General features: G+C 40.3%; 1 protein-coding gene across 2 annotated transcripts in view; it reads right to left on the bottom strand.

Annotated features, from left to right (window-relative positions):
* The window catches only part of SPATS2L (spermatogenesis associated serine rich 2 like), a 145821-nt gene that overhangs the window by 56380 nt on the left and 76107 nt on the right, over nucleotides 1-13334 (bottom strand). For both annotated transcript variants that reach the window (XM_084644128.1, XM_084644129.1), the window contains one exon: nucleotides 11981-12042. In XM_084644128.1, coding sequence (XP_084500254.1) covers nucleotides 11981-12019 — 39 coding nt within the window. In that variant the 5' untranslated portion in view covers nucleotides 12020-12042. The remainder of the gene's footprint in view (nucleotides 1-11980; nucleotides 12043-13334) is intronic.

Below are 13334 nucleotides of genomic sequence, written 5' to 3'. Positions count from 1 at the left end.
GAAGAGCTGTTTGGACGCGTCTTTCCCCCCAAAATACTTCCCAAAACCCTGCACCCCACTTCCTGGACAAGGTTTGGTAAAAAGCCTCACCACTTTGCCTAGGTGACTACAGACCCAGACCCTTGGATCTTAAGAACAATGAACAATCCTCCCAACACTTGCACCCCCCCTTTCCTGGGAAATGTTGGATAAAAAGCCTCACCAATTTGCATAGGTGACCACAGACCCAAACCCTTGGATCTGAGAACAATGAAAAAGCATTCAGTTTTCTTACAAGAAGACTTTTAATAAAAATAGAAGTAAATAGAAATAAAGAAATCCCCCCTGTAAAATCAGGATGGTAGATATCTTACAGGGTAATTAGATTCAAAAACATAGAGAACCCCTCTAGGCAAAACCTTAAGTTACAAAAAAAATACACAGACAGAAATAGTTATTCTATTCAGCACAATTCTTTTCTCAGCCATTTAAAGAAATCATAATGTAACACATACCTAGCTAGATTACTTACTAAAAGTTCTAAGACTCCATTCCTGGCCTATCCCCGACAAAGACAGACTATAGACTGACACACAGACCCTTTGTTTCTCTCCCTCCTCCCAGCTTTTGAAAGTATCTTGTCTCCTCATTGGTCATTTTGGTCAGGTGCCAGCGAGGTTACCTTTAGCTTCTTAACCCTTTACAGGTGAGAGGAGCTTTCCCCTGGCCAGGAGGGATTTCAAAGGGGTTTACCCTTCCCTTTATATTTATGACAGTTCCCAATCAGTTTTCTGAGCTATTTTATTGAGAAATCCTGCATTCATTGATTATTGCCTTATTGCAGCATAAGCATTATCTGACACTCATTACTAGCCTGCCCTCTAGGGGAATGAATCTTAGATCTGTTTACACCTTCTTTTTGGATTAGTAACTAAAAGCACATGCTGTTGCATGGGTGTAATTGGTAAAATCATGTCTGTAAAAAAAAGCCAAAAATGGAGGGCTCTCTCTTGTTTCCATGCGCTGTGTTGTCGTAAGCAATGACGCTGTTTATACATGTTCCCCAAGGTTTGTGTACAGAGCTGCAACCTTGCCGGAGGCATGACCACCTCTATTATGTAGCTTCCCACCTTCTCTGATCAACTGTCACATTCCAACTGCCACAGAACCTTTGGACTTCAACATTCCATCGGAATCATCAGTGATGATTCAAGCTGGTGATATTCTGCCCCCAAAATGCTCTCAGCCATGCTTGTAGTTGTTTCCATCACTGCACACGGACCCAACAGATATTCTAGGCTTATGAGTGATACACAGAGTGACAATCGCATCTGTTAGGTCTCAGCACTCTGTCACACTCCTCCCCCTACCCAAGAGCATTTTTTTCCCTCATACCCTCCCCTTGTTGTAGGAAGCACTTGACTCTCTACATTCCTGTTTGTCCCAGGGAAGTCTTGTAGGATCTCCTTTCTGGGTCCTTCCATCCTTGACCCACAGAAATCACAAGGAATGTCCCCATAATTTGGTCTCAGTCCACGGATCTTCACACCATTGTACAACTTGTAGGCCCACGTGCCTCATTTCCTTCCCCTCTGTCTTGGGGTCAGCCCTGTTGTTGATCCCACTCCTTCCCCAAAGCTTCTGGTTCTCCAAGTCCCATGAACTGACCCTGAGCTCCTCCCCATGCCCTTTCTGAGGTGCAGGATCTCAGGACTGTCCAACTTTTGGAAGCTTGGGCTGCTCTTCTCCCCTGAGCCTCGTTCTACCTTTTCCTTTTTCTCACCCTTTCCCCATGAGGTGGTTCTATTCTCCTCCTCTCTTGTATTGTTCCATCTAGGGTGGTCCAATTCTATCAACTCGGTTAAAAAAAAAGGATCCACTTGTTTATTAGTCTCTTCTTCTGTACTAATGAGTACTACATAAGAAGTCATGTTGTATGTGCCACTTTCCCTCATCTTACAGAGTTATGAAGAGGGTCAATGCACTGGGTGGGGGGGAAGGGAGGTGATCCCTATAGTGTGGTATTAAAACCTGCTATTTCCCTTCTCTCACTTGTGTTCCTCAGCCTGCCAAAATAATAGCTGATCATGTCCATTCTAAAGAACACAGCCCATGTCACTGCCAAAGCAGCAGCAGCACCACCTGCTACACTGGGAACACTGGGTTGCTACCAAAGCAGGAAGACAGCTCGCCCGGGCTGAGCCAGGCCAGACTCTCCCTCCTGGGACCATACCCCTAGACTTGGCACATGGCCCCAGCATCCCATCCCCCTCTCAGGGGGACCATATGGGGCAGCAGTCCCCAGCCAACTTCCCAGGAGAGAAGAGAGCCAAGCTGGGCTCCCCTACCCACCCTGGACCCTGCATATGGTGTCAGTAGTCTATCTACCACCCTGGGATAATAGCCTTTTCCTGATGCCAGCTAATGTAGTTAGTCCTGTAGCTCAAGTGGTAAAGTCTATGCTGAAGCTTCAGGGTATAATGATCCATGATGGGCTTTTACAGCTATACATACTGAAATTTGAGTGTCATCTTTTTCTTTAAAAAACCCCTAGGAAATTAAAGACAAAAACACTATGCTGCAAGAACAATATTCAGGTTGCAAAGTAATGCACTCAAAAGTTAGGAAATGCCAAATTTACAGTTGCCCCATCATCTTAATTTGGCCTCCATGTGCGTATGCATTACGCTAGTTTTTAATTACATGATCACTTGCTTTTTTTTCATAGAACCCAGTGTCTCATACATTGCACAGCATGGAAGCACCAGGGTTGCATGGGCAGCCAGAAATCTGGCATTTCTTAACTTTTGAATGCTTGGCTTCACAACCTACATTGTTTTTTAACAGATTTTGTACATAATAATGATGTTTGGGTTACAATTTTCACAATGATCTGCTTAAAGCGATTTAAGAATCCCACTCTCATCTGGGTATGATTTGATTCAGCTGCTGTACCACTCATACCTTTATGTTAATGAAGACAGCACTGTGTGAATTTTTTGGGGGAAAGAAATGCTCTTCGCAGTCTAATACTCTTGCATCACTGACATTCCATAATTTAGTTGTCATTTTTACGATCTGTTTTCTGTCAGCAAGCAGATGTGTCTCAAGTGTGACCACATTCTCATTGGATTATAATAGACTGGGTCAACTCAAGAGTTTTAAATTGAAACAAAACACTTTCATGCCTGGCGCTGGGATCTTGTCCTATGACATACATGTGTAGCAAGGGACAGAATAGTTTGAAACTATTTTTTATATGATTTCACATCAATAAGCATAGTAAATTAATTTTATTATACTTGTCACTGAAACACAGGATAAAAATTGGTACAAGAAATTGGAAATAGCTTGTTTCATAAGCACTGAAATAGCATTAATACCTGAGAGTCTACAAAAACAAACATTTACAGTTAGTCTATATTAATGCTGGTATGTCCTTGTTTTATTTGAGAGAACTCAGAATATTTTCCTATTCAACAGAACCCAACCATAAGATGAAAAAATATTAAAAGTAAGACTAACAGAAAGTCAAATATTTGTAATGACTCCATGAATCACCACAGAATCATAGATATGTAGAGCTGGAATGGACCTTGCTCATACAGTCCATGCTCATGCAGGACCATGTAAACCTAGACAATCTCTGACAAGTGTTTGTCAAAACCTGTTTGTAAAAACTCCAATGACAGGGGTTCCACAACCTTCCTTGGAGGCCTGTTCCAGTCCTTAACTATCTTTATAATTAGAAAGTTTTTCCTAACACCTAACCTAAATCTCTCTGGCTGTAGATTAACCCCATTACTTATTGTCCTATCTGCAGTGGACATGGAAAACAATTGATCACTATCCTCTTTATAATGGTCCTTAACATACCGAACAAAACCACTGCACTACAAGAACATTATTCAGGTTGCAAAGTAAAGCACTCATAAGTTAGGAAATGCCAAATTTACAGTCGACCCTGCTATCTTAATTTGGCACCTTTGTGCTTATGCACTATTCAGCAGTCTTTAATTTCATAATCATCTGTCTTTATCTGGTCTAGATGTAAGGACTTCAAATATTTTTAATGATTCCATGTCATCATGTGGTTGCAGAACAGGCAGTCTAGGGCATTAAAGGGTTAGTTAACAAACTTGCTGAACCATTGACAATTAACGTGTTCCATCTTGGCAGATGAGATCAGCTGGGATGCTCTCGCTGACAGTAGCTACATTTGTACATTTGGGGCCTAGACACAGAGCAGATTTCCACATTGGTTTGAAGGAGCCTGAGTTTGCGAACCTTGAGATTATGCTGCAAGAGCTAACTACTCTGTGTTTCAGTTTAAACCACTCCCCTAAAAACAATCAAAACATAAAATACAAACCCCGAGTCCTACAAGTGAATGCACACAGACAGACCCCTGGATCCATACACAGTCCCATTTAAGACCCTGATTCAGCAAAGCACTTAACCGCATGCTTAACTGTAAGCAAGTGTTTAAGTCCTGTTGGTTTAAGTGCTTTGTTGTATAGACTTAAATACATGCTCAGAGTTAAGCATGTTTATGTGCGTTGTTGACTTTGGGCTTTAAGCATGTGCTTAACTTTAGACATGTGCTTAAGTCACATTGAAGTCAATGAGACTGAAGCACATGTTTAAAGGTTTTACAGAACCAGGGACCAAGTAAATGATGGTCCATGAAGGCACAGGGGTTTGTGCACACTAAGTAATATGCAGAACTGAACCCTAATTCAGGGATTACTGGGGATGTGCCAACAACCAGCAAAGAGCAGATGTGGCGACAAAATTCAGAAAAGGGGGAAAATGTTAGCAAGACCCTTCAAGGTAGCTAATTTCTACCCCAGTTTTATAAAGAACAAATCTTGTCAGACAAATTTAATTGTTTTTCATAGGATTTTTTTTAAATATGGGAAATCCTTCTGAAGACAATCCTGAATCAACTGAAAGAATAGTAAACTGATTTATTTTAAAGTAGGTACAGAACAACTGTTAACTTTGATGAGTGAGACATGCCCACAAAGGGCTGGAGGACACTGAAAATTTGGCCATACATGGCTTCTGTCCACCTAAGAACCTCATGGAAACAAGATGCATTTCTCATAAGGCTATCCCAATAATCCAATCTTGCAAATACATAAATATAGCATAAACTAGCAGTGAAAGCAGTCTAGTAGCAGTAAATGTCCATGTCTCCACCAGAAACCAATGCGGACATTTTCATTTATTCATTTGGATCCTTTGGGTTCCTGTCAAGTCTCGACTGGTCTCCAGGTAACTTTAACAATACTGCTGTTAACAAGCATTAGGCAGTAATTACTGCCTGTTTTCTTCTCTCTTTTCTACCCCCTCCCTCATGGCATCTTCCCCAAAGAGGAAGTTTTTGATGAATAAGTAACATCTCTGGGGTTCGCTGAGTTAGTTTATACACTCCTGACAAAATGACAAATTAAACTACTTAGCTGAAAGCTCATACTTCACTGCTGTTGTGAAACCTCTGTACATAGCTGCTACAATTCCCATGAGGAAAGTTACTACTATGGTCAATTAATTTAAAGTGTTCACTTACCATCCTGATATATGCCTGATCTTGATAACTAACAAGCCAGTTAACAACCAACTTTGTCTCAACCCCATTGAACAGTGCTAAAATTAATACTGGATTTTTTTTTCACTTTAGATATAAAATTAAACTCAATAGATTCTCCTAGATATGAGCTGAACTAATTTTTAAAATATGGGTATCTGAGAGTACAGAGGCATCTGTCTTCCATATTTATTTAATGCCATGCCAGTGACAAGGCTGTGCGGTTCAGACGAACGCCCCAGTTTTTGCAGTGGGATATTCTAGTGTGGACCCCTGCAGAGTTCTATTGGATTCCAGAGTCCAGGCATTTTAGCCATGGTGCAGGATATGATAACACTTTTATAGCAACCATTTTTAAGGTCACGGATTACTCCTACAAAAGTCAAATTAAACAGAAATGTGCAGGTGCTGCGGCAGCTAGCATCTGACCCTAAAGCAACGTGCACATTTCTCAGGGTAGAGGACTTTTCCAGCAGCTTAAGTATATGAATGAGTTTATCAACAAAAGAAAAGCTTTGATAGCGTCCATACTCATTTGACATTTTTCTTCACTCAAAAAAACTGTTCATCACACTCGTGACACTGGATTGTTTGTTTCTGGTAAATACTGAGCAAATTCTGCTTCACACAGCAATAGGTCTTCAACAAATATTTTGGGTTTATGATAAAACCAAACATTTGGATGAATGGAATGAAACATTGGGACATTTCAGGTGAAAAAGAAAAGGACTTTCTCAGTAAAACTGGGTCACTCTAAGGATGGAAATCTATATATACACACTTTTTAAAGGCCTGATTCTTCAGCATCATTGAACACAAAGCCTGATCCAAAGCCCAGTAACATAACTGAAAGTCTTTTCATTGACTTCAATGACTTTGGATGAAGCCCATTGAAATCAACAGAAGCACATGAAACAGATGCTAAGTTAGGTCTTAAAAAACCACAGTGAAATATGAAAATGAAAACTGTCTAACTTTTCAAAGGCTGGTTTCACTCTAAACACTTCTCTTACCACTTTCACTTGTGATGAGCTCTCTTCCACCCCTGCCATCTCACAGCCCTTTGTTCACATTCTTGTTACGTTTTAAATACCAGCAAATGTATCTAAATACATTTATTTGTTGTGATTTATCACACAGACACACCTGTTTGGTACTGTGGATGCCTCTGATATTTTAAATGACAAAACAATCAAAACTAAACTGTGACCAAACCCTCAGAAAAACGTCAGCAAAACTCTACCCTCAACACAACCCCACAAGAGATATTTTGCCTCACCAAAACCTCCATTCCCCAGGAACAACTGCATCCATCTTGCGCTAACCTCTTCAGCTACCGGGAGCAACAGGAAGAAAAGGTGGGCCCTGGAGCATGCCCTGAAGGTTAAATAATCCTGACTATTTCAGATCAAGAACAAAGTGAGTCCCTGTCAAGTATAATGGTCCTCTGCAAACTTCCCCTCGATTAAACCCACCTTGAGCACCTCCACTGACCCATGCTGTGGTAGTACCATATGAACACACTACACATTCAGTTGTACCTTCTGTTCTCATTCCTTCCTGCTCAGGGGGCTCCGTCACCCCAGAAACCGAGCGTCTGTTTCTTCAAGAGGGGTTCATTGGCAGTGCACTTTGCTTTAGTGTGAGTGTGAGTATAATAATTCTCCACTAAGGAATTAATATGGAGTTAAAGCAATGAGACAGAGCTGATTTTGGCCCAGTTTGCCCCAAATGTGATTAATTAAATCAGAACAGCTTTGGAATAGCACAACTGCAGCAGTCTTCACTAGTTATGCAAATTTTCATTAGGCTGCCTGGCTTTGCAGGCCAATGCTTACGCAAATCTCTCAGGAAAAAATGTTATACAATAAGATGTGTAACAGACTAAATGTACAAACTATTTTGGCTGAAACAGTAGGAATTATTTACAGAAATATCACAGTGTATCTCAGCAATGGTAACATTCACTCAGAACTCTGAAAATCAGGCCCTGATTATCATCTTTAGGAGCCCATATGTATTTAATAGCCTTACTTTAGGTACCTTGCTTTGAAAATTTTGGTCTTAGTCTTCAAACAACTTGTAAAATGGCAATAAAGATGGTATTTCCTAGAAGAAATTAGTGACTGGTTATGGAGACAGCACTCTTCAGGCGGATAGACACCATTTGGATTAACCATTTTTAAACCCACTACTGCTAAAACTCATGGGTTTTGGACTATATTTTGGTTGTGGGGAATGAAATGTAAAGCATGGAGAGCTTAGCCACAAGCCTGCAAAAAGTTACACACAAGAGTAAGTCTGTGTGTGCACATAGTCTCTTTGACTTCATGTGAATTTTCACAGGATCAGGGCTTGGATACATACTATGATCTACCAGAGATGGGGTGGGAAGGAAGAATGGGGAGGGAAATGCACTGCTGTTTAGGTTTTGTAACTATTTTCATAATTTTTTAACATAATTAATGGCAAAGGGTGCCCAAAGCTCAGGATAGGAGATTAAATAAATCATTATTGTTTTAGTTTTCTTCAGTTACGCATAAAATACCCAACAAAAAATAAATATCAGACTCATCACATTTATCCTGCTGCAGTGGGTGTTTATGACTGCTTCTTGCTTGATGAATTTTAGTTTTCTAAGTGGGAAAGGGGTATGACCTTGGTTTTTTTTATTAGATTGCACTAAAGATGTATAATAGTTTCTTATATCCACATCCTCTGGTGCATACAACTGGTGATCCAATTTATTTCTTAAAACTATATTTGTGAATAAAATTAAAATCAAGTCAGCCAGGCAAATTTGTTTTTTCTTTGCTCAGATTTCCAATATCTTATTGAATGACAACCTAGATATGCCTTTAGAATTGTCTGATAGAAACAGCTGAATTTGCTTGGTGTATTTTCAGCAAAATGAGATGTATCATGGCCATCATTTAGGGGGTCATTAAATTTTATCTTCCATAGTAGAAACAAGCAATAAGATGCAACTGCTGTTAACCTAGTTTTCCCTTGGCATGAGGATTTAGTAACAGTGAATGATAACGGAAAAACAGATATAAAAAAGTAACTATTTAATGTAATGTATTGATCCAGTAATTTTCTTGCTTTAAAAATCTGTACAAATATACAAGCAATGATTTTGAAAAAACAAACAACCAAACAAAAACCACTTGATACACCCAACATATAGTGCCTTATCTGGAGTAGCAGATATCTAGAGTCAGTGAGAGTTCTTCTTTTGTTTCTTCCAATGCTATACTTCTTCATTCTTAATTTAAGGCAAAACAGGAACCAACGAGTTGAAATTTAAGTCACATGGTAAATGATCATAACTTCTCGATTGATTCACTGAACTGGGTACTTGGAATTACTGTAAGTTGCCCGGCACGAAGAGATGGGATTTACTGACACAATTTTCCATTGACAAAGGCATTAAACACTGAGTACTTCAGACTATCAAGGTCTAAGGAAGGCACTCATTCATTGAAATACACATTCATATTGACATGCAAATTCTCGAGTATGATGAGTGTTCCACCAACCAATAAATATGAATTAAGGAAAACATGAATTCTGAAAAAACAGACCCACAAACTGTGCACATCAGAAAACTAATGATTCCCCATTGGGGGCTATAACGCAAAGAGGTTCAATATAAAGGAAAGGAAACATATTTGAAGAGAAGAAAACAGAAAGGGGAAGACAAAGTGCTAGAAAAGGGGAGAACACTCATCAGGAACTCATTCTCTCTTCTATACCAAATCTAAGCCAACACTGCATATGCTGTTTATTCACAAGCTCCATTGACATATAGTGGGCATGAGTTACTGTGTGACTATTCATCAGGCTCTCTCATTGATAATCTGTAATAGCTCACTCAGAAAGACTTTAGGATCAGCAGTTGTCCTGGTTCATCAAGCCTTTAGAAACTAAAGGCAATGTCTAAGTTACCTGCAAGTGAGGTGTATTACTTGAATGAAACGCTGATTACTCTATTTGTGAATGCTGAGATAAAATGGCAATATACCTAAACAGATGATTACTTGCTCCAGATTCCTATTTCTTCTCTCTGTTGCACAGTTTATATTATTCCTGAACTCTCTACCACTTTGTGGGACAGCTGCATTTACAGTACCATGGTTCCATGCATTTCTGGTGTCATATCACTTTTTCCTATTGCTGGTTCAACCAAATTGTTGAATTGCAGAACTGAACCTAGGACAAACTTTTCCTGTGATAAACAAATCATTTTACATCAGCTGGAAAAAAATGCTCATCCAGGAATCCAAACTCTCAAATTTATATTCTCTCTCTTTCCTTTGGCAACCTCAAGGATAAGAGAGTGACTTCACATTCTCACCAGCCTGAAGGGTATGCAATGGGCCACAGCTGTGTCTTATGATATGATGGGGCTTGTGCGTATTCTTCATTGTTGCATTGTCCCCTTTATTCTGGCTTCTTTCAAACTACTTTTTGAGCCAAGCTCTGCCCTTCTTTAGACCTTGTGCAACTCATGTGGAGGCAACAGGCTTAATGCTGCTATCACTGACACCTGTATTTAGTTGTATACCTGAAGTCACCTGTATATGCCTGGAGTATTTACCTGACAGCAATGTACACTACTGACTTTAACATGCACTTATTCCTGACTTGAACCTGTGTCACAGAAAGCCAGATTTGTCTTAATGAAACTACACACAGGGTATAAATCAGGCCACAATTTGGCCCTTTCTGCACTTCCCCAATTTAAAGCTCCACCTCACTTTTCCAAATAGTATCCCCCAAAATATTCTGATATTAAAGGGGCACTGCCAATCTGAACTTTTTCAAAATGATTAATTTCAAAAAAATCTAGTTTCTCTTGCAGCATTTTAAAAAAATTCTGTATTTTTTTCCTGCTTTCCTATTGGTATTGGCTAAGTCCTTCTAAGTAAAAAAAGAAACTGACTGACTATGGGCTAGATCCTCACTTTATGACCTGACCTGTGGCAGTGTGTAATTATGCTATCCCAGATGAAGACTGTGACTCCGAGAGTCAGACTGTCTCCTGGTCTTCTCTGTGCTACATGTAGGAAGTGTCCTGTCCTGAGTTTATACCAGGCACAGCATACATCATTTCCACCCATCACACATTGTGGGGAACAGAGACAGGACTCTATCCAGTCCTGCCTCTTCCTGCCCATCTGTGGTGGAGGAGAGATGTGAGTAGCAGCTCTGAGCCGTCTTCCCCTGCAGTGCTGAAACATGTGTACAGATAACCCATGCAAGAGAGTAATGATGTACCTTATAAAAAGAAAAGGAGTACCTGTGGCACCTTAGAGACTAACCAATTTATTTGAGCATAAGCTTTCGTGAGCTACAGCTCACTTCATTGGATGCATACTGTGGAAAGTACAGAAGACGTTTTTATACACACAAACAATGAAAAAATGGGTGATTATCACTACAAAAGGTTTTCTCTCCCCCCACCCCACTCTCCTGCTGGTAATAGCTTATGTAAAGTGATCACTCTCCTTACAATGTGTATGATAATCAAGGTGGGCCATTTCCAGCACAAATCCAGGTCTTCTCTCCCCTCCCCAATACCCCCCCCCAGTTATCATACACATTGTAAGGAGAGTGATCACTTTACATAAGCTATTACCAGCAGGAGAGTGGCGTGGGGGGAGAGAAAACCTTTTGTAGTGATAATCACCCATTTTTTCATGGTTTGTGTGTATAAAAACGTCTTCTGTACTTTCCACAGTATGCAGCCGATGAAGTGAGCTGTAGCTCACGAAAGCTTATGCTTAAATAAATTGGTTAGTCTCTAAGGGCCACAAGTACTCCTTTTCTTTTTGCAAATACAGACTAACACGGCTGTTACTCTGAAACCTGATGTACCTTATGGTCCTTGGTCCCTTACAAAGGGGTGCAGGACTAGTGAGAATCTACCACTAAGCAGAAGAAACAGTGAAATTGACTTATACATACACAGCACTGTCAAATGTACAAACTGATAAACAGGAAAAAATTTTTTTTGCTAACTTCTTAATCATCGTAACTTTAGACATTGGCTGTAACTATAGTAGGAACATCACTTTAAAACAGAAACATGATTTTCAAGGGAATGGTATCCCTTCATATGGCAGTAAGGGAGTTTTCGAGGGTGTGATGTCATGTATGGGAATAACAGAAATCTAAATCACAAATATTGCTTTCTCACAGAAAAATAAAGATATTTTTCTTCAGCCAACATTAAGACCTGACCCTACAAACACTTGTGTCTGTGCTTAACTTTATGTATGAAGTCAATTTATGGTAAAGTTAAGCATGTTGAATAGATATGTGCAGGATCAGGGGAGCAATAAATATGTAAATATAGTTTAGGATTATACAGATTGCACTGTACTAATTATTCGAGCCTACCTTTTCCTTGATATTTGCAGGAGAACTGATTTCTGCCATCTCTATTCAGATGAGAATAGTCTCTGTGAAGAGGAGAAACATTAAGAAAAAGATTAATTTACAGGTTTAGTGATGACTTCTCACTAGAGGGCAGAACCTGCAAAGACTTACACATGAGCATAACTTTAAGCAGGTGAACAGTCTCGATGACATCCCGCGGGCAGGATGGGAAACTGGGTTGGACTTAAGGCTTCCTGAATGATCTCACACACACTCTCACCAACAACTTCTGCTGCGCATCACCCAAATTAGCTTTAAAAATGTGCTACAATATATTCTATAGCTCATTTGATGACCTACATCTGCTGTTTAATACCCTAAGAATGGCCAGTATGGATATAGACAGATGGAGGAATGATCCCCAATCTCCATCTTTTGCATCAAATTAATTGTTGCCATGCATCTTCAAAGCTTTAAACACAGGGTATATCTAGGGCATATTCAATTGCTCATATTTGGTTGGTCAGCAGTGGTCTTTGTTTTTGCCAAAATAGGGTTCCATAATCTACAAAATCCAGTCTTAATAAGCTGATGCATCTTGGAAATGCTCGGAGGCACAGCTGAAAAGTACTCCATGGCTGAGCTCTCCAAAGCCAGTGAGGGGATTTAGCCATATAACTCCCATTAAAATTAATGGTGGCTGTGTGGCTAAATCTCCAAATCTGCTTTGAAAATCTCAGCCTAGGAATGGAATATGCCTGTGGTTACAGATGCCAGTGGTGCTCTTTCATTTACACATCCACTTAATTAAAACAGACCATAATTGCACACACAAACAACACAGGACTGAAAGAGGGATGGGAGTTTGAAGGCTATGTCTACATTTCAAACGCTACAGGCAGGGCCGCTGTAAAGCTTCAGTGTAGACACTCACTACAGCGACAGGAGGGGTTCTCCCATCACTGTAGGTAATTCACCTCCCTGAGGGTATGTCTACACTACGAAATTAGGTCAAATTTATAGAAGTCGGTTTTTTAGAAATCGGTTTTATATATTCGAGTGTGTGTGTCCCCACAGAAAATGCTCTAAGTGCATTAAGTGCATTAACTCGGCGGAGCGCTTCCACAGTACCGAGGCAAGCGTCGACTTCCGGAGCGTTGCACTGTGGGTAGCTATCCCACAGTTCCCGCAGTCTCCGCTGCCCATTGGAATTCTGGGTTGAGATCCCAATGCCTGATGGGGCTAAAACATTGTTGCGGGTGGTTCTGGGTACATATTGTCAGGCCCCCGTTCCCTCCCTCCCCCCGTGAAAGCAAGGGCAGACAATCATTTCGCGCCTTTTTTCCTGAGTTACCTGTGCAGACGCCATACCACG

Source organism: Lepidochelys olivacea, assembly GCF_965140295.1.
Source record: "Lepidochelys olivacea isolate rLepOli2 genome assembly, chromosome: 11".
Classification (NCBI taxonomy): Eukaryota; Metazoa; Chordata; order Testudines; family Cheloniidae; genus Lepidochelys; species Lepidochelys olivacea.
Note: the sequence above shows the minus strand (reverse complement) of the source record. Positions and strands in the feature narration are given on the sequence as shown.